We start from the raw sequence: 22,129 nt of genomic DNA, 5'->3' as shown, positions 1-22,129 counted from the left end.
TAAATTGGAATTGGCTAATTGAGCTTTGTCAGCATCATATTATTACGTAGTTGTTCCGACAATTGGCAATGGGAAGGAATTTTGTATTCAGGTGTGTTTTAGTGTTTGTTCGAGTGATATATCGTAAAGCTCTTTCAGTCGTGATTCAAACAGTCGATGTTCACACAAATTCCCAGTGTTGAATTTTTTGATTTATGGTCTTATTTCTAGCGAATAAGGTGAGCGAGCAGACTTGTTTTGTTGTTCATCCATAATCATGAACAGAATCAATTATCGTAGTGGGTGGTGTGATATATCATATTGAAGCCCTTTTAGCCTTGATTTGAACGACGTTAAAAATTTTTCAAAAGATTGTCCCAGTGTCGAGATAAATGGATTTGAATTTTATGATATTTAGTCTAACATTGAGCGGGTAAAGCAATGTTTCGAAATTTTTGTGCGATCTTGGGAATATACAACTTAAAGTTTCAAAAAAAAACAATCTGTAAAAAAAATTTGGAAAAAATTGGAAAGTTTTTTTGAACTGTTTTTTTTTCCTGTAAATTTTCGACTAAAATCGTTGCCCAATTTGCTTTTTTTTACTGTGACTGCCAAATATGCCTGAATTTCATGCTTTTGTCAGATCCTCTAATCACGCGAGTCAGAAAAAGCAACACTATTTTGAAAAAATTATGAAACATTTTTTTGGTTTTTTGTGAGTATGGTCGGATTATTCTGTGATATTTGCACATTAACCAGCTATACTGTTTCTATGTTAATTTAGATATTTTCCATAGCAGATAATTGAGATACCGAATGTTAGACCCCAAAAACTGTATCATGAAGCTTCAATCTGATTGGCTGAAATCGATTTCGAAAAACTTTGAGTTTTAACTTCAAACTGAAGCTCCAATCAAGCGTTCTCGTTAATTTGGGCTCTATAACACAAAATACCCGTCTTTGCAGCTAGAATGACGTCTCTGAATTGTTTGAGTCACCAGTCAGAGGGCGCTAGGTAAATAAAACGGCAGGACATCAAGATATGGCATTAGTAGCGTTGTGGCATTAGCGGTAGTCATGGTGCTGAGCAATCATATGGTTGAGGGTTCAAATCGCACGTGCGCTGCAATTTACAAGGTGAGCTCCTGTAAGATAACCCTTAGTTAACTTTGAATAATTAACGTCTGGATGGTCAACTAAAAAAGCATTAAGACGGCAAATGATAATTTGGCTCTTTTTCCTTTTCCCTCCCACGACCATCAATATTATGGTGTAACGAGTGGTTTTACAAGGTTAAATATGAAGACCGAATGTGGTCGGCACATCCTAATTAGTCCGCATGTCAAATTTCATAATGATCGGACAATGGGAACAGTAACTTCACTTGTAAAAAATTGCAGGTGGGGGGAAGGAAAAAGAGCCGATAATTTACTGTTGTAAATAATAAATGTTTTTCAGCCGTTTTCAATATTCTGAGTGCTTTTCGATTTCTTGAGCGAGGCATAAATAACTCTCAGACTATCTAAAACAATGCTGTCGAAATTTTAAAGCAAAATTGTCAACCTTTTTACGAAAAAAATTCACGAGAACAAATATTTCATCACTCGTCTCGAAAAACAGAGAAACAATAAATGAAATCTTTGAAACTCTGCTCACACTTTGCATTTTTTTTTCATTTTTGTGAAAAACAGTATATTTACAAGCTATCGAAGGGTTGATTGGAACATATCGTCAGATTAAATTTTAAACGGCTGCGTTCTACGTTTTCTCAAAATGAGTTTATTTTTCATCGCCTTTTTAACAGCAATTTAAGGACAAGAAAAAAATAAATAATAAAAAATTGAAGCAAAAGTACCAATGGCGAGAGTCTTTTTTCTTTTCTGGGGCAGTCTTTGAAAATTTCAAGTGCGGATGAGATCATTTTCTTCTGGTGCCGTGAAAATTTTTAGTACAGCGCTAGATGCTCATTTGGTTTGATAAAAACGCTTTTTCTTACAAATCTTTTTTCAAAACCGACCATGAAAAATTACATAAAAGACAGTTTATGCGCTGATAGAGTCACCGTCTTCTGAGATATCCAGATCTAACTCGTAGACCAGATGGTTTTGAGTTCCGAATAATATTCCTTTCTTCGTCAAAGTGACCATAGTTACAGCCCCAGACATTGCACTTGCGATGGCTATTGCTAAGCAGCCATTTTCGAACCCAAAGCGACCGCAAATTAGTCCTCCGACTAAAATTTGACCCAAACTGACGCCGACACCGGTGCATAGAGTGTACGTTAATGTCGCGTATGTGTCTATTAAAACTATTGGAATATCTTCATGACTAGAAACTAATCGTCTTAAGATGGGAATTGAAGAGTTCGTGACGGAATAAACCCCAATTCCAGACATGGCAATCAGAATTTCAAAAATGATCAGGCTTATGCTCTGGTTCGACACTGAACCGAGCCGAGATATTGAAAACATCGAAAGTGCAATTAGCATAAATCCCGGAAAGCAGAAAATAACTCCTGCGGATCCACGGTCTATCAAAACTCCTAATACTGCTGAGCTCAAAGTACTCGCCACGGTAAAGGCTAAAAAGTATTTTCCTGTTTCAGCTATATCAATTTTGTATTTGTTCGTTAGATGTGGTGCCAACTCTAGTGAAATGAAGCCCATAATTGAACAGACGAATGTTAAAGTACAACAAATTGAAAGAACGCCAGAGTTTGTAAGAAGAGCACGGACACTTTTCAGTCCCAGAACGACGTTTGAAGTGTCAAAGATTTGGGACCCTGCATTTTTAGGAATTCCAAGAAAACAAATTAGTGAGATGAATAATTGGGCTAGTCCTACAACCCAAAAAGGAAAAGTGTACCCCCCTTTTGAGTACAAAAGACCACCCGAAGGGGCTCCGAAAACCGCTCCAAGGCACAAAGACATATTAACCCAGCTACATACTAGACCTGGATATTTAAGGAAGAGGCTCATTAATAGTGGCGGAGCGGTCGCCCAAATAATACTGTATCCGCACCCCCACGCCAAACGTGCTATCATACATGCTGCAATATAAAAAATGCCTGTGAAAGTTGTTTGCAGTTGTCCGAATAGTAAAACCGCAACAGCGGTGATAAATCCACCGAGACAAAATAGTAGTTTTCGTTGCTTGAAGTTGACGAAAAAGAACAAAAGGTAAATTGATGATACCAGGTTTGCAATGTCGTAAGCACTGAAATAGATTTCATTAAACAACAAAAAAGTCAAAAAAAGCGTTTTTAGGCACTTTTTGAAGAATGTTAACCAAAAAATTGCTCCAAAAAATCGCTCCAAACTCAGTCTATATTGGCGACAAAGAGGCCTTTAGAAAAATTTTAGGGTCGTTCAGCAAACCGACTTTCAAAAAAGTGATGGAAAGTTTGTGCTAGGGTAGTTTTTTCTCCAAACTAATTTCGATTTTATAATTAGCCGTTTTGGAACGGAGTTTTTTATACCACCTGGAAGTCAGTGATGTCCTGAGCTCAAATTTAAATTATAATTTACCTGTGATCAAAATTTGAAAAGTTGAGGTTTAAAAATTGGCAGTTCAGCTTGTTTGGGACAATTAGCGCGCAAGATATTTAGTGCTACGAAGGCGAAAGTGGCTATTCAATCCGCCCATAAATTCTTTCAAATTAAGGCTAGTTATTTGATGTTATTATTACGTTTCTGGGCGCTAAGAATACGACTTTGTTGTTGGCGAAGCGTGTGGGTTGAAAGTTTTTAGAGCAGTTGAAACATTTAGACCTGATTTTCAATTCGAAAAAATTTGATACGACTTTTGAAGAAAGTGACGGAATATTTCTGCTCGGGGTGTTTAATTTTTCTCCAGACAAATTTCGACTTTTCAACTAGCCATTCATGACAAACACTTCTTCTATCAGCCAAAAGGTATTGTTGTTTTGAGCGCAAAAACTGTTTTGAGCGAAAAATATATTACATGTGATCTTTTTTTTGGTAAATTTATGGGGTTTAAAGATTGTCAATTTAGCCAATTTGAGATAATCAACGCGCGATATACTTTATGCGTTTAACGCGCAAGCGGAGATTAAATACGTCTTAAAAATTGTTTCAAACTAAATTGAGGCATCCTCTTTGATCTATTTAGTTCTTAGCTATACGCTAAAAGTATTATTTTGTACTTGACATAGCGTGTGGAGGATGATATTTGCAAAAAAAAATCTGAAAAAAAAATTATTTTTTTTTGTGAAAGTCTCATCACTTTTTTCTGAAGCGAATACGATTCCATAGAAATTGAAAAGCATTCAGAACATTCAGGGATTTGTGGATTTATTGAAATTCTAGTCAATTTTAATTGCCACTTTTTTTGTCCAACATCAAGTCAGTATAAGAAAAATGCGTTTTAATTTTCCAATTTTGCTTGGGTTTTGGATATTTTGTAAATAACCCCTATTATATGCCAATTTGGCAATTGACAACCATCTTAGATGACTTCAACTTTTCACATGTAATCAGGAAAACTCCGGGAAAGAAATTGAAAACCAGAACTCAGCAAATACAAAATTGGAAAAAATGCAAAACTGAATTACCAAAGACGTGCAACCAACTAATTTATAATCAAATCAACGTTTAAAGCAAGAAAAAGCTCAAGTACACCGTGTAAACTAGAAAAGATTATGTTTTCGTTTTCTATATGGCAATCAGCTAAATTGCCAGAAACCACACCCTTGCTCTACCCCTTGACCAGGCTGGAAGCACAGTTTGTCTTTAGTGCTTTAGTGCGTTTTGCAGTTGCTTAAAGTTTTTTAAAAAATCGGTTTAACAATTCGGACCCCACATAGCTTGAGTTTGGTAAAGAGACGTTAACTTTACGTTTGGTTTATATTTTTTTCTGCCTGTTTAAGTATCGGAACGAACTACAATCAAGCATTTGTAACTTTCAGATGCTTTTTTTTTTCGTTATACTTAGTTGAAAATATATTCACCGCACCATTGTTCTTTTGCTTCGTTGCTTTCAAGTTTAGGTCTAGCTACCTAGGACAGAAACTAATAAAGTAGGTCAAAACTACGACTGGACACGACATCTACAACAACTGCAACGACAACAACGATCAGCTACGACAAACTAGCCATGCCCAACAAAACCACTCTCCCCAAAGAAATCTTATCATCGCTCAACTAGAGCGCCTCTTTAGACGAGTACGACAAAGCCATCAATGACATTAATACGAACTTCAACATAGCTGACTCAGAAACCGAGATGAAGAAAATTCTCAGCAATTTGGAAGACGCCACTACGTACCTTGTAGATCAACCGACGGAGCACGCCACTGCGGAGGATCTCATCAACCGCTTCACTGATATACAAGACGAGCACGACGACATCATGGGTGAATTTAGACAGATGCTACGAGAAAAAACAGCAGAGACAACTCCACAACAGCAGAACACTAATGCCAACACAGTTCAAGCCCCACACACAGCTGATTCAGTGCAACAACAGCCAATAATAGATATGGACTCTAGCCAGACGTCAACATTATCCAGCAGCAGCCATCAACCCGGATCATCAGCTCGGCAAACGGTAGAGGACCAAAACTCTTCAGACAGCCGAGTTACTCATCAGCATGTCCCGCAGACAGGTTTCGAAATAAACAGACCACCGCTTCAACAAACAGAACGCGACACTACCAACGCAAGCCTCCGCTTCAACATAGTTACAGAACGGCAGTTCATTCCAGCAGCAGATTCTCAGTCATCAAGTAACGGACAGTCGCGAACAAACTACAGTCTCATGACTAGACCCCTAAAAGTAAAAATCGAGCCTTTTGACGGAAATCCTATGAAATGGAGCATGTGGTTCGGACTCTTCGAAGCAACAATCCACAATCAACCCATCGCCGACTCGTTTCAAAAAAGACTCGCCACAATCAACCCTTCGCCGTGTTTCCAATGCCAAATCCAAATTTAAAGGAATTTGTCTTAATGATATGCTTCTCACTGGACCTGACTTGCTCTGCAATCTACTAAGAGTAATTACCCGATTTCGCGAACGAAAGCATTCCATCACTGCCGAAATTGAAGGGATGAACATGCAGGTTTTTGTTAACCCCGATGACAGAAAATGTCTTCGTTTCCTCTGGGGAGCGGAAGAACCTGTTTTTTTTTAGTACACTCTATTCGTCTTTGGAGCCAAATGTTCTCCTACTTGTGCATTTTACGCATTAAAAACTTGCGCAGACGACAATGCTGAAAACCATCCCCTCATCAAAAAAACTTGTCTACGAGAACTTCTACATGGACGACTTCTTCGAAGCCACCGACGGCATCGACACCGCAGTGAAAATGATAGAAGACCTTCGACGCGTACTACAACAAGGAAGCTTCAACCTTACGAAGTGGATCAATACGGATCATAGAATTCTGCAAACAATACCAGAAGAATATACATCCATCACCGTAGACGAAATCAAGGACCCGAAAATCTTCAAGTGAATTCTCAGAATACGATGGAGAGTAAGTAACGATACACTCAGCTTCACTACTGACAAATTACACGAAATCGCCCACAAGAAACCTACACAACGGAACCTACTTCGCGCAGCTTCTTCAATCTTTGGCCCAATTGGAATAGCAGCACCTATTACTATTCGACTACGAATAGTCCAACAAGCAATGTGGAGAAAAGGAATGAAGTGAGACGACTAAATTACACGAAAATTGATGCCCGAATTTTTTGAGCTTCTCGACGAGAGAAACGATCTACAAACAGTGGAAATACTTCGACACTATTTTGGATACAGCTACGACAACATCGCTCTTCATGTTTTTTTTAGATGCCTCCTACAGCGCCCTAGCAGCAGTCGCTTTTTTTGTATACAGCAACAGTGCCACTCGGCAAAATAGCAGCGCCTTTGTTCTAGGAAAAGGTCGAGTGGCTCCTCTAAAACAACACACAATAACTAAATTGGAACTACAAGCCGCAGTTTTTGGTGCTCGCCTCGCAGAGTTCGTTCGCAGATAACAATGGATTGACATCAGCTCTACGCATATGTGGACCGACAGCACAACAGCGCTTCAATGGATACAAGGATCTGCTAAACGATAAGAAATTTTTGTGGCTCACAGAGTTGCAGAAATTTTGGAAAGCACCCAAGCGAGTCAATGGAAACATTGCCCAGGACACTTAAGCCCAGCAGACGACGGAACCCGTGGAATACTCCTATCGGAATTGAATAACAACTCAAGATGGTTTACCGGACCAAAACTTATATGTGAACCAGAATGCAACTGGCCAAAGCTAGAATTAAACGACGCCAATACGGATACCTTGCAACTCAACGATCGAACTGGACACATGGACGAATTAGCAGTGCTAGCTTTTCAAGCTTCCACCGAAAAGACAGGACAAAGTTTCATCGACTACAGCAGATTCTCCAAATGGACAAGAATTCTCCGAACAAGAGCATACGTGTTGCGTGCCGCCAGGTTTTTTAAAGATAAAGGACTACACTCCCGCAAAGAAAACCCGACCACCGAACTGACAAGCAACAACATGATTGCCTCAAAAAGTTTTATTTTCAAGCAGACACAATGAGACAGCTTCAACCCAGAGGTCAAGGCATTGACGCAAAATAAACCAAATAACACAACTAGCAGACTTCGACATCTGTCACCATTTCTAGACGAAGACGGACTCTTGCGAGCACGTGGACACCTCGAGAAATCTCAATTGGACTATTGCATAAAACACCCGATTATCCTTGTTGGAAACAACCCAGCAGTTCACCTCTTTATACTAAAAACTCACAAAGACAACCTGCAATCCCCACGCCAGCACTTAAAAAATGTTCTTCAAAAAGATTATTGTATTCTCTGTGTTCGCGCACATTGACAAGATCATAAAAGACTGTTACGACTGCCGACCGCAACAGGCAACTGGAATACAGCTGAAACTTGCGCTCCTACCCGCCTTCAGATTTCCGGAAGATCAGTTCTTTCCGTTTCAACAAACAGGATTAGATCTCTTTGGACCGTTCGCTTCGAAAACCGCAGGAAACTACAACAAACGCTACGGTGTTATAAAGACTTGCCTAACAACACGAGCCGTAAATCTTGAGATGTGCCAGGACCAATCAGCCGACGCCTTCATCAATACTTTAAGACTATTCTTCGCACGCAAAGGACAACCAGAAAAAAATTGTTTCTGACAACAGTACAAATTTCACCGCAGCCGAAAAAGAACTCAACAGGCACTTCGACGCCGATGTTACACGACAATTCTACGCCAACCATCAGAGTGAATGGACCTTCAACCCCGGCCTATGCTCCTCATTTTGGAGGTGTATGGGAGCGACTCATAAGATCAGTCAAAGACTCGTTCTATGCCATCATAGGAAGCCAGATTCTAACAGACGACATATTCAACACCGTTTTTTGCAAAGTTGAACACTTCATGAACGCAAGACCCATCACTACACTTTCATCATCGCCCGATGATGTTGAAGCCCTCACCCCAAATCATTTTCTTCTCGGGAGAGCGCATGCCAGCATGCCACCTCTACAAACCCAACAGCCCTCAACACTCAGTCGACAATGGAAATTCGCCCAACAAATCGCAACCCATATTTGGAAATGCTTGATAAAGGAGTTTATCCCAACACTACTGCCAAGACAACGATGGACAAAGAAGACGCCGCCTATCAAAATAAGAGAAGTTGTCTGGATTCTTCAGGATATGACGCCACGAGGACTCTGGCCAATCGGGCGGATCACAGGAAACAAACCAACCGATGATGACCAGACCCGCGTTTACACCGTCAAAATAAGAGACAAACTTGTGTCAATACCAGCCATTAGACTAGCACCTGTTAGTCCGGACTATTGCAACCGACCAGCAAACGAAGATTCTGGACAACGAGAGCCTCACCCTAAAGCAGCCTTCCGCCGACAGCCATAGCCAATAACTTCAACTGACACTTACACGCCCGTTAAGCCTGAGTTTTAAGTTTTATAAATAGGAACTACCCCACCCCTTTTTTCTTAATTTATTTTGCAACTGCAAAATGAGGCCGAGTGTTATATGCCAATTTGGCAATTGACAACCATCTTAGATGACTTCAACTTTTCACATGTAATCAGGAAAACTCCGGGAAAGAAATTGAAAACCAGAACTCAGCAAATACAAAATTGGAAAAAATGCAAAACTGAATTACCAAACACGTGCAACCAACTAATTTATAATCAAATCAACGTTTAAAGCAAGAAAATGCTCAAGTACACCGTGTAACCTAGAAAAGATTACATTTTCGTTTTCTATAACCCCCCTTTGGTAACTGGTTTAGAATTGCCACGCCCATAAATTATTATAACAACAGTTAAGCATAGGTGAATTTTTATCTAGTAACGAATCCCCCTGCGCCTTTGCAAAGGAGGATAGTTAAAAAGATCAATTTTTTCAGGATCGTGTAAATCAGCACTGTAAATGATGCGCCGTGATTTTACTTAGGGTGGGAAGAAAATAAAAACGCCCAAAACTAGTTTGCGGCTTCAACATCTCAATTAGAACAAAATAATAAAGTTGATAAGAATTTAGAGTTTTTCAACCAATTTTGCTGACCCACTTACAAATTTTTACATAGATTTGTTTTCTTTTCTTTTTCTTTTTATGAAAATTTTCATCATGACTAATTAGGCCATGAAAACCATATTTAGTTTTAATACTTAATCTTGTGAAATTCGACCAAAAGCTTAAATGTTTTTCTTTGTTTTGGGTAAAATAAGTAAAAAGGCTTCTTCTTATCTGAAAATATAACGAGTACATACCTGAAAATGACGCCTATGAAGGCCGATGGAACTCCTCTGGCCGACAGTTCATGTGGCAGAAATGGTTGTACGAATGTTTGGCCCACTCCAATTACGGAAAAGAAAGCCAATATTAGGATAAGCGATACAGTTCTGCGTAATTGCGTTGAAGACAGACTCTCATGTAAGCCTGAATTTTCGTTCATTTCTATAGTTTGTTCAAATATGCTTTTATATAACAGCAAAAATATTCTCTCTTTTCAACGTCTGTATCAACTACAAAAATTGGTAATTAATTAATAATTGCTTTGTATTTTTAAGTTGCACGTTGCAACGTTGAGTTTGCAAACAATAAAATGATCAATTTTTTTCCACAAATTTGCCGTTTTCTCTGTGACTACTTGAAATTCATCTCTGAAAATTAGATCTCTTTAACTGCCCCCCTTTTTTCAAAAGGGGAGAGATTCTTTTCTGGGTACAAAATTCTTTTATACTTAACCGTTGAGATTTATTTCTTTATAGGGGGATATTCGTTACGAGGTACCGTAGGGGGATAGATGAAGAGATCCTGAAAATTTACCAAATGATAGGATAGATAAAATTTCTGAAAATAATATAGCAGGCCTGTAGAATTGGAATTTCTACTGTATTAAAAGCCAAAGTAACCTGAGCGTAAGACTTATATATCAATAAGTTGAGTAGTACAGCAAACAAAAGGTCACGCCCAAAATAGTTCGAATCTTTGAAGACATAGTCCATCGTATTCCAGAAAATTGAAAAACCACAAAATGGGAACTAAGAAAGCTAATGTTATGAAATTCCAGAGGTGCGGAATTGTAAATCGTCCTATCAGAACTCGGCAACTAGCGGTAGTAAAGGGGCTCAAATTTTAGTATCTTTTAGGTCTAGTTAAGGAAAGCATAGGTAAAAAACCCCAGATCCCCAGGACCCCCACTTCAAGTTTTTTTTCTCTCAGTAAACAAACTACACCTAACTTCCTGAAGTTGTTTCTCACTCCCAAGTAAACGTAGCAAGCTGAAAGTAGTAGGTGATAGGTAGTAGCATGATACATCTTGTGTTTTAGTTTGAATCGTTGCCATCGGTTGGATCGGAAGCTATTACTACTTGGAAAAACACCCCTTTAGACACAAAATAGGCAAATTACGCAAGATAATAAGCGAGGGCATATTAAATTTAGAGCGGCATTAGATACTAGTTCCGGGAATTCCCGGGAAAATAATAACGGAATAGGATCATATGACATTCGATTGTTTGGTCAATTTGTGACACCTACCGTTTACCGGGTATCTATTCAGCGTAACGAGATTGATAAAAGAAACCGAGCTTGGCATGTAGAATTGCTGACAAAGAGAGGGACGTAAAAAAAAACATGTGAGGTCGAGTGATTTAAGCGGATGCCGGGACTGATGAGGAACGGCGTGACTTAACTAAAACTAAGTGCAGAGAAATATATGGAGTTGGAGGACACCGGAAAGCCTTTAAGAGTCACAAGAATTTTGGCTAGCGAGTCGAATAGTTGATTCTCGAAGTCAGAGAACAGTTATAACAGACACAGTAGATAGTTGGTTCTCATCAGAAGGATTCTTGAAGCTATCGAAATGAGTTAAAGTACCTCAAAGGAAAAGTGATCCGTAGAGCCACTATTAAATTTACTAGGCCCAACTGAAAGTTTGGGTGGAATTACTGTGCTAATTTGGTTAATTGCGGTTCTCTAGAGAGCAAGAGACAACCGTTTAGGTGAGTTAGTTGGAAGTTACTTTGCAATTAAACGGTGTGCTGATGAATCGCAGACCCTTTTCTTTTGATTAGATTGATAGATTATATCCTGGCCACTTGGAGCCTTCTGTAAATGGAATAAGGTCTGAATTATAATACAGTTGAAAATTTTTGCGCTCGTATCGACGAGACAGTCCTAAGAACAGTACACAGAGGGGGCAAGCAACATAATACAGCACTGAAAAATTGCCACGAGCTTAACCATTTCGGGGTTGTAGATGGTAGTAAATGTCGTCGCCCACTTATTTCACTACCCAAGGGGGGAGAGAGAGAGAGAAAGAAAGAACCTAGAAAAGTAATCCCCTAAATCTACAAGGCACAATTTTTTTTTGAATAATACAGCAACCCAAAAATGTGTGCCAAAAAACCGCAAATAGCTCAAAGAGTTTGAATAAATTTGGCTATTCAGCTTTTCCTGGCTCTTTTGCACCCACCACCCCCACACACCTTTAAATTTCAGTTTTGAAAAAATGATGAACGAGATAATTGGTGAACATGGTAAATAAGTTGGCATGGTGAACAAAATAACAGTTGTAAACACGTTTGGGCTATCTTGCACTTCTCCGCACCTTTCAAAACTCCTATTTTGATTTATGTTTTACGTGTTATTATGGGTAAACGCGAAATGTTATTTTGCAAACAATGAAAAGAAAATCTGTTCACTATCGTTAGTTTTTTCATGCATTGCAGTGTGACCATGTTAAAATAGTTTTCTAAAACTCATTTTGAAAAATGGAGGGTGGGGTGGAACAAAAGCCCGATTTTCATACCTTGCATCGTAATATTAATACACGTGAGGCAACTAAGAAACAGAAAATTTTGAACAATGGGGGGAGTTGAAAAGAATTTTTTTTCTTTGAAAGTTAAGGATTCTAGCTAGGACCCATATAGAAGTTCTCATTAATAATTAAAATAACAAATAAACCGAACACCTACAAAATTGTACGATTGCTAAGACTATACCAAATTATCAGATCATGTAGCCTAGCAGTTAGCACATCCATCTATTCAATGGCAGGTCGGGAGTCCAAGCACCACCATTAGACTTTTTTAAAACCAAAAATAGCCTAAATTAAGCTAATTTCTGATCAGAAATTAGATGAGAAAAAAAACACTTTAAGAAAATCCCTGTTATATTTAATCATATCATAAAAAATTTCGGACCAGAATTCTAGATTAAATATAAATTATTTCAAATCAGAAAAAAAATTATTTTTTTTTGTTTTGGTACGAATAACTGTTTTTGGCTTTTTCATACATTTTAAGCCCCTAATTGATGTTTAGGAAAATATCTAGAGCTTTTTTCAAAAATCCTTCAAAATTTTGAAAAGCTGTATTTCTGGCCATGTTTTTTTTCTTCAAACTTAAGCCTGTGAAACAGAATTAAGTCTTTCAAAGTGTTTTAAGAAACCTCAAAAACTAATTCGGCTGAGCTTAAAAAAATTGTACGATGAAAAACTGTTCTCGGCAATTTCATTTTCTCGGCAATTTCAGTTTTTCATCGTACAATTTTTTTTCATGAAAATGAAATTGCCGAGAACAGTTTTTCATCGTACAATTTTTTAAAGCTCAGCCGAATTAGTTTTTGAGGTTTCTTAAAACACTTTGAAAGACTTAATTCTGTTTCACAGGCTTAAATTTGAAGAAAAAAAACATGGCCAAAAATACAGCTTTTCAAAATTTTGAAGGATTTTTGAAAAAGGCTCTAGATATCAACTTAGTGTTTCGTAGTGATATCGATCCAATTTTGTAATAAGAAATTTAGTTTTCGTTTTTCATCATTTGAAGAGGGGGGCTACAACCCTAAAGGTCCCCCTTTTGTAATATTTTGAGATGACAGCTTTTGGCTGATGGACATTAAAATTTTTGAAAAGGTGCCTTCGGCGCCAATTTTTAATAATTTTAAGCAGGCGCGGATCTAGGAATTTCTCAAGGGGGGCGGATTTCAAAAAAAAAATTTGAAACTTTTGGCTTCTTTTCAGGTCGACCAAATTGATTTTGTGAGCTCTCTACCACTATAAAAACCAATTTTGACCAAATTTTCTGCGCCGTAGGCAAATAAGGCCAAAAAAGGCCAAAAAAGGCGTCAGCCAAAATGGATATCTCAAAAAATCGGACAAAGAGACTCATTGGGTCGGCTGGGGGTCAAATCCCTGAGGAAGAGGGGCGTCAACCCCCCTCCCCCTTCCCTTAAATCCGCTACTGATTTTAAGGGGAAAAGCGCCAAAAAAAAGTGATTTTTTGGTCAAAATTTTCCAAAAAGTAACTAAAAACGCCTTTTCTGGCCTGCTGTTTCAAAATTTTGCATGCGGCACAGAAAGTTTGGCCAAAACAGGGTCTTTTAATTGCTTTGGGAGGGCACAGGAATCAATTTGGTCGACCTTAAAAAAGGTCGACGGAATTTTCAAAACTTTTTTAAAATCTTAGATCCACCCCTGGGTTTGAAAGCTCAAAAAAAATTTAAGTTACGTTTCTGAACGGTTACAGAGTGTTTTTATTGTCTAGTAACGATTGAGTAATATGAACAGGGAGAGCTCTGAAAATCTATTTAGTCTACGCACCTAACAAAAACTGACAAATTTTCGAAGTTCTTCCCTTCCTTCGAGAAAACCTAAAATTCTGTGAATCAACAGATTCATTTTTGCATCAACAGCTTAATAACTACTTTGAAGTGGAAAAACGGCTGAGATGGAAGAACGATAGCTTTTTCAATGTTGGCTGTTCAACTGAAGTAATTATATTTTCAGTAACATTCAATGGGATCCAATTCGCGCGTTCTGCTTGGTTGATCATTTAGGTCAAGTCAGAAATTGCGTTTGGATTTGATTTATAATTATCAATCTTAAACACAAAAATTCCAAGCTTTTTGTCTAGGCTGAATTTAATATTTCGGCGGAACAAAATTTCCAATGAATTTGCGCTTTATTTGGATTGACCGTTTATTTGATCCATCTTCTCAGCAGAAAAATTTCAAGGTGAAAAAAATTATTGCTTTGCAAATTTTGTGTGTATAATGAAATAAAACAATGAATTTAACAAAAGCTCGAAAAATAAAATTTATTTTTCTGAATGGTCGCAGAAATTTTTTTACTTGGTAAAGATTAAGTAACCTGGCCTGTAGAGGAATTGAAATTGAGATACCGTTCAACCGGTGGCCAGTCAATAAGCAGAATGGTCAAAGAGCAGAATGGGTTCAAGAGCAGAAAAACAGAAAAATATCAACTTTTATGAGCTGATCGGTAAATGAACTATAAAAATAGTCAATATTACCGAAGAAACTAACATTTTAAGAATAATTTGAGTAATTAAATCAAGATTTTCAAAAAATTCATGACGAAAAAAATTGAGGAAACTATTCAATTCATGAGTAATTTATTCATTTTCTTGGTATTATTGACGATTCTGTTAATTGTTTTATCAATTTGCCCGTATTAATCAGTAAAAGTTAATATTTTCAGTTTTTTAGCCATTACGAGTTCAAACTGTGCACTGCATAGGCGCACAATTTTGTATCTGTATGTTCCTGCATTCCAGAGACAAGTCTTTAAACATGTTGAAATTTTGTCGGAACGATCAAAGGCTAGTAAAGAACAAAAGAAGAAAAAAGGGAGCGTCCTTGTTGTGGAATCCGCTCACAATGCACAAAATGCTCAGTTTGGCCTCGTAATGGCTATTGGACCTATTCTGCTCGTAGACCATTGTGCATATTGGTACGCCTCCCGTTCAACCAATGCAAAATTCAAACCCTTTTTAAAAATGAGAAAATTTAAAATGATATTCCATTGAAGAAGCCCTATCGTACTCAAACTTTTAATCTTTTATATTTTTGATCAGTGCTTCAAGTTTTTGTTGTAGCCACCCTCTTGAATAATCAAAAAGAAAAACGAAATTTTTTTGAACAAAACTGGATCGATATCACCACGAAACACAAAGCTGATATCTAAAGCCTTGAACCAATTCAAAAAACCATAAACTACAAAAATGAAAAGAGTGTTGTCTCAGAAATTAGATTCAGTGTTGTGAAAATTATATAGAGGAAACGGAAAAAGAACCTCTCGCGGCTACAAAAAACAGAAAAAGAACCTCTCGCGGCTAAAATTTCTGAAATTTTTTTCGTTTGCTTCAAATTTGCTTCAAATTGACAGTCAGCATTTCGTAGAAATATCGATCAAATATTTTTACAAAAATTTCGTTTTCGTTTCTTTTATCATTTGGGGGGAGAATGTGAGGAATTTTTTTTGCCTGGGGTGATGTTTTTCAATTCAGACCAATTTTACAAAAATTGACAGCGTATGGGTATCGATCGGGATTCTTTTGGTTGCCAAGCGACTCTTTTCATTGTAACTGAAAAAAAAAGGTTTTAAAAATGGGGGGAAGAGCCAAGCAGAGCCAACTATAATTATCATTATTAAAACAGAGCCTATTATAATTAGCTTAAGCATCGCGCGTGCTAATTTTTTTTTTCGCATGCAAAAAACATGCAAAAAACTAAATATCGATAAGATTCGCGCTGTGTTCATATCAACAACTCATTTGCCTCAGCTTAATGTCAGAGCAAGTTCAAATCAACCGTACAACGTCTCCCAAAATTGATTCAGAGAGGCAATAATACCAGCTTTTCAAGAATTCACTTTGAGTATAGCCTACGTTCATCAAAATTTAAATGTTTCTATCAAAAAAAAATATTGGAAACATTAATTTAGGTAATTAAAGGGCATATCAATGCAATCGCACGTTCAAGTTAACATCCTGCTCTTAAACTAGGACAAGTTAAGATCTTCCTCACCAGCATTCAATTTGGCCGAAATTTGCTCAGCGCTGCGCGTAAAATGCTCGATTCGGATTGGCTGAAAAATCGAATTTTGAACCAAGTTAGCATCCCCTCCCCCAAATCGATTTAGGGAGGAGGATGTTGACTTGGTCATAATCAAGCATCAAAACATGTAATGTAAAAATCTTTTTTATTTGAGTGTTTGTTCGAAATGCATGCTTCGCTTACGTAGGAATAAGAAGACAACCGCGAATGCATAATTGTCAGTAAGAAGACACAAAATATTTGAACCAGTCAGATCTGAGAGAGGGAATCAGAAGCAGCAAATAATGAAAAAATATTTCCTCAGCTTTCTCATCCTAATTCTGATTGGTTAATATAGTAACTGTCTATTTACTGGCGAGTATGAATACGCGATTGTCTAATTACTAAAACGTAGCCTAAAATATTTCGAACAAACGCTCAAAAAAGAATGATTTTAACAATTTTTGATGCAAAATTGGGACCAAATTAACATCCTCCCCCTAAACCGATTTAGGGGAAAACGTTTACTTAGGTCAAAGCTGAATTTTTTAGCAACTCAGAATCGAGCAGCTTTTTACCCGCAGCTTTTGTTCCAAATTGAGTGCTGGAGAGGAAGGTCTTAATTTTGTCTAGTTAAGGGGGAGGATGTTAACTTGGTCCTGTGATTGCATTGATATGCTGTTTAGAACCTAAATTAGTTTTTTCGATCAAATTTTCTTAATGAAACAGTTAATTTGCAATGAACACAGGCTTTGCCCAAAACAAAATCATTTTAAAAATGTATTTTCGCCCCCCTGACTCGATTTTGAATGATATTGTAGAGTTGATCCGAGCTTTTTTCACAAAAAGCTAGGGCAGATGAATGCTTGATCCAATCACAGCCCAAATTCACTCGAAATTTTGTTCCTCCGGGTTGAACAAAACTCGCTATCTTAGAATTTTCCTTAAAAGAATCTTAGTGCTTTGTACAAACTTTGGCTCTAGGAGCGTCACAAGTTAGGGATTTAATTAATAAGAAAAATGTAAAACAGTGACTTTTGTTGCAAGAAAGTTTTAAGATACGAAATTTTTAAAAATAAATATTGAAAATTTTTGTGCGTGTTGTTTCTCAACTTTTTTGAGATTTTATAACCAGTTCAGAAATTCTCCGATGACAGAGAGTATAATAACAGAACCTCAGAAACCAAATGACTCGTTTCGCTACATGAGTTTTCTGAAAACCCTACTAACATAATAAAGTTAGTTTTTATAATAGATTGTGCTAAGTAGATATTTTTGGCGTTATATACTCGAACCCCTCATACAACACGTCCGCAGCTATATGACATGATTCGTCAAAATTGAAATTTTATTGTCTCAAAAATAATTTAAAATAATTACAAAAAATTAAGAAAGTCATTGAAAACAAATTTCAATTATTTCGTTTAGACATTTTTTGTTCAAAATGCATACAAAATAAAAACTTTTTTTAGAACTTTTGAAGGCATAAAATAGAAAAACGCGAAAATTTTCTTTCGAATTAGAAATAGATTGAAAAAAATTTTGGCAAATTTTTGATTTTTGGGAAAAAATTACTATATTAGAACTTTTCTTATAAGAAATGTGTAAGATAGCGGAAAATTCCTACCAATCTTCTAAAAAGTTCTAAGCTAGGTGATTTTTGGGTCTTTTACTTTAGCACCCAAAAATCGATAATAAAATGTCTTAAAATCAACTATTTTGCTTTAATCTGATTGGCTAGAATCAGCCAAACAAACTACAGTGCCATCATAAAAATGTTTTTTTTTTCCACCATTTAAAGTCGACTTCAAATAAATCGAAATGGCGAAAATATCTAATATTTGCTTAAATATTCAATTTTTTTCAAACATGCTGCAGAATTTCACCCTAACCAGAAAGAAAAACGCAGAAGAAAGCTCCAAGAAAAAATGACCACTTTCACATCTGCTCGAAATTCTGCCTTGTTAGAAATCGGCTAAAGAATACTGTGATCGTTTTATTAACCAAAACAACCAGTGCTCTCTGTGCTATCAGTGTTTTATTCTGTATTTATACGTTGAATAATACAAAATTGTTATAAGAAGAAATTTAGGCGGAATAAGTAAAAAAACCTAATTTTTTTGAGGAATGGTCAACCCTCGCTTGCATATTTCTGAAATCTGCCCCGAAAAAAATTTTTTAGTACGCTCGGTGCTCTTTTTCCTGACCCCCCCCCCCCAACTCACACGTGCATCAATTTTTTGCTGTAAGGAGTGGTTTTCCAAGGTTTGCTTGTTATGAAGAACACACATGTTTGTCATAGCCCAATCAGTCTGCATGCCAGTTTTTGTCATGTTCGGACAATTTGAACATAAAATTTAATTGTAAGAAACTGCAAGTGGGTTGGGGGAGGAAAAGGATCCCCCATATTTCATACAGAATGAGCTTTTAAATTGGTACTACTATGATAAAGTGATCCCTTGAAAAAAACCAGGTTCCTTGAGAATAAGACACCTAGTTCTCAATCGTTTAATAAGTATGATTTCGTCATTCAGAAAAATGTCGCAGTGTATTTTTAACCAAATTTTACGTTTTGCTACTTGGTAAAACCTCCCTCGCCTTTTAAGGTAGAAAATTTGAGAAAAAAAAACGCGCAAATTGAGTTTTGGTGAAAAATAAAGTTAAACATTTTTCGTGATGGGAATTTGGCTCTTTTCCAGTTCCTTAGATTTTTTCGGAAATTAAATATATGAAAACTTATTTAAAATGACCTTTTATGTAAAAAAATGCATTAAAACGATTACGACTCTAATGGCATAATTCCCAAATGGCATAAATTTTATGCAACAGTTGCATTAGAAAAATCGAGAAAAACTTTTTCGCGGACAATTTTGAAAAATTTGTCAAATTGTCAATTCAAATGTTGATTGACATTTGATCTTTAAAAGATAGCAGAATTTATTAGCAAAACCGCAAAGCATAAGCTGGTTACATAGCAGTATTTAGACAACCGCGTATTCACTCGTCATACCAACGCAACGAACATTTTATGCACAATTTGAGTAATTTAATCAAGAATTTTTAAAAAAAAATTAATAAAAAAACTTAATGAAATTAGACAATTCATGCATATTTAATCGTTTTCTTGGTATTTTTGACGATTCTAATAATTGTTCTATCAAATAGCCCGTATAAACCAATATAAGTCAAAATTTTTCTGTTTTTCTGCATTTGGACCATTCTGCTGATTGCTCCGCCTCCGTTTTCGTTCCTGTCAAAACTTTAGAATTAAAAATTGATAGAAAACGTCTGAACTATAATTAAAACCTGAAATCTACGCCATTTGGGAAAAAATTCTTTTTTATGCCATTTGGGAATTATGCCTTTTGAGAAGTTACCATTAAAACGTGTCAGCGTGAGCGGGTGAACAAATTTCCACAACCTGCTTTTTTACATGTTAAATGCCGTGAGAATAATTTTTGAACAGCTTTATTTTGAAATTTTACGAGGGGGTGGGAAACTGGAAAAGAGCCCGGGGATCTACTTAACATTTTCCCCCCTATGGTACCTGCTTAAGAATCTGGTACCTGCTTCGCGGCGATAACCGGCTCTAAATTTCGTTTAGAGTCCTACCCTTTGGTGGCAAGCTCGCAACACGTTGGCGCGGCTGCGGCGGTCACTATTCTACAGCTTGAGCTTATGCTGGTTGAACAGTAAACAATCGATCCATAAATTCGTTGGCTCAAATTTCAACCAATCAGAATTCAAGAAGATAAATTTTGGAACTTATGCGACTGATTTTTTATTTTTGGAACCTATGAATGTTGGAACCTATGGGAATTCACCCTCCCCCCATAATTTACGCGCTCATTTGCTAAGTTCATTTTACGTGCTTATTTGCTAAGTGTAACAGCTGTTGCCAATTAGAACTTTCTCGGTTTCAGAATTTGCTGCCTTCTGATTGGCTGAAAGTTCGACTAATTTGCTAGTAATTTGCTAGCTGAACCTACTTAACAATTTCCCCCCTTTTGTGATAGGGGGGGAAATAATTGTTAAGTAGATCCGAGCCCGGATTTGAACGAATACTAGACTGTAATGTCGGAAATTTGCCGCAATTAATTATATTTTTGCCATTCTTTGTAATTAGGAAGAATACACTTTCGGCGCAGTGGACAATAGCTTTTTAATTTTCGGCTTTGTGAATAGCTTTTTAATTTTCGGCTTTGTGAATAGGTTTTTAATTTTCGGCGCAGCGAATAGAGAATTTAGCAATGTTGGCGTGAAAGAATAGACATGGGGGATTTATTTCTATCAATTCTACTAGATTTAAAAAAAAAACTCGCAGTCAGCAGGATTCGAACCTACGCGGGAAGATCCCATCTGATTTCTAGTCAGACGCCTTAACCACTCGGCCATGACTGCTTATTGAAACTGTAATTTGAGAGAATCATAGTTTGGTTGTTATATATCTGCCTTTCTTCTGCTGTTTTATTATTTCATAAATTTATTCTTAAAAGCTTATAACGATTCAATTCGAATCATCGCTAATGTTCATAAAACTGAGACAAACTGACACAACATGAGTAATATTTGAATTAGACGTGTCTTATAACAATTTGTATGATTTGATCTTACTTTAAATATGAAAAAATTTAATGTTGGCTGTTTTGTTTCCTGCACAGCTGTTTCGTTATGGTCTACTTCTGAAGATATTGTATCTTAATCACAGGATGGTTGAACGAAACTACTTAAGACTCATGGTCGATCTGTTTCGGGGAAAGTCTCTGGCAAAGAAAGGTCTGTATGACCACCGGTCAAGGCCAGGGGAAAAATCCGCGCCCATACAAGGCGCAACGTATAAAGTTATACCAACATAAAACATAATAGAGATTACACTCCCTGTGATTCAGGTTATATTGCTAAATTTTGGACCCTATTCCAGTTAGAGCTCTTTTTCCTTCCCACCTGCAAATTTTTATAATTAAAGTTACTGTTCAAAAATTGACATGCAGATAAATTAGGCCATGACAAAAATATTTGTTCTTTATAATCAACCACAACCTTTGTAAAACCACTCGTTAGACCATAAAATTGGTGCTCGTGTGAAGGTGTGGGGGGCACCCAGGTCTTATGGAAAAAGAAAGTCCACCCCCCCCCCGAATGCAGCAAAATCAGAATGCAGCAAAAATCGAATTTACATACAACGCTCTAGTGCGAATTTACTGCTCATAACCCAGTAAATTTTCTAAAAACAGTTCTGAAATAATCTATTTCAGATCTAAATTTCTGATCTGAAATGGTTGTGATTTGTGAAATGTTTAAATAACGCTTGGATACTTTAAGGATGGGCTATTTCAGATCTAATTTCAGATGGTTATTTCAGATCTGAAAAAATCTATTTCAGATATAATTTCAGATCTGAAAACTTCTTTTTCCTGGCTATTTCAGATCTGAAATTTTCTTTTTCTTGACTATTTCAGATCTGAAAATTTCTTTTTCTTGGCTATTTCTGGTCTCAAAAGTTTGGTTGACTTATTTATTTTATTACGGCCAAACGTGTGGGATTCGAGATGGAAAATTTCGCAAAACTACTAAGCAGCTACTACTAACGAATCTACTTTATGCAATGATACGAACAAATTTTTTTGATAAATCCATAATCATCTAAAACAGATAGAACTTGAAAATATCATCTACCTTAGGCTGTTTTACTGCTTATTGGACAGAAACCAATACAAAAGATTGATGTGAGAATTAATCGCAGAAATTTTTCCACTGTCTAATTCTAGGG

General features: G+C 36.8%; 1 protein-coding gene and 1 non-coding gene across 2 annotated transcripts; both read right to left on the bottom strand.

The window, feature by feature from the left end:
* Positions 1–2,004: 2,004 nt before the first annotated feature.
* Positions 2,005–10,184, bottom strand: LOC134857313 (uncharacterized). The gene is made up of 3 exons (XM_063873706.1): positions 9,789–10,184; positions 2,933–3,195; positions 2,005–2,560 (listed from the first exon to the last, which is right to left on the bottom strand). The coding sequence occupies exons 1-3, from the start codon at positions 9,971–9,973 to the stop codon at positions 2,022–2,024; spliced, it is 987 nt and encodes a 328-aa protein (XP_063729776.1). The 5' UTR covers positions 9,974–10,184; the 3' UTR covers positions 2,005–2,021.
* A 10,494-nt stretch (positions 10,185–20,678) lies between these two features.
* Positions 20,679–20,760, bottom strand: Trnas-aga (transfer RNA serine (anticodon AGA)). Its single transcript has one exon. It is a non-coding gene; the product is annotated as a tRNA-Ser (tRNA).
* Positions 20,761–22,129: the final 1,369 nt, after the last annotated feature.

The sequence above is a fragment of the Symsagittifera roscoffensis genome, chromosome 1 (assembly GCF_963678635.1).
Source record: "Symsagittifera roscoffensis chromosome 1, txSymRosc1.1, whole genome shotgun sequence".
Lineage (NCBI taxonomy): Eukaryota > Metazoa > Xenacoelomorpha > Acoela > Convolutidae > Symsagittifera > Symsagittifera roscoffensis.
The sequence above is the reverse complement of the archived record's forward strand: the minus strand, read 5'-3'. Positions and strand labels throughout refer to the sequence as shown.

Bases quoted from the DNA above. Each gene is read 5' to 3' on its own strand.
- LOC134857313 (XM_063873706.1), bottom strand. From the start codon at position 9,973: ATGAACGAAAATTCAGGCTTACATGAGAGTCTGTCTTCAACGCAATTA. The intron at 3,196-9,788 runs GTATGTACTCGT...AATCTATTTCAG, and splicing joins TTCATAGGCGTCATTTTCAG to TGCTTACGACATTGCAAACC. The intron at 2,561-2,932 runs GTCTAGTATGTA...AATACTTTTTAG, and splicing joins CCTCTTCCTTAAATATCCAG to CCTTTACCGTGGCGAGTACT.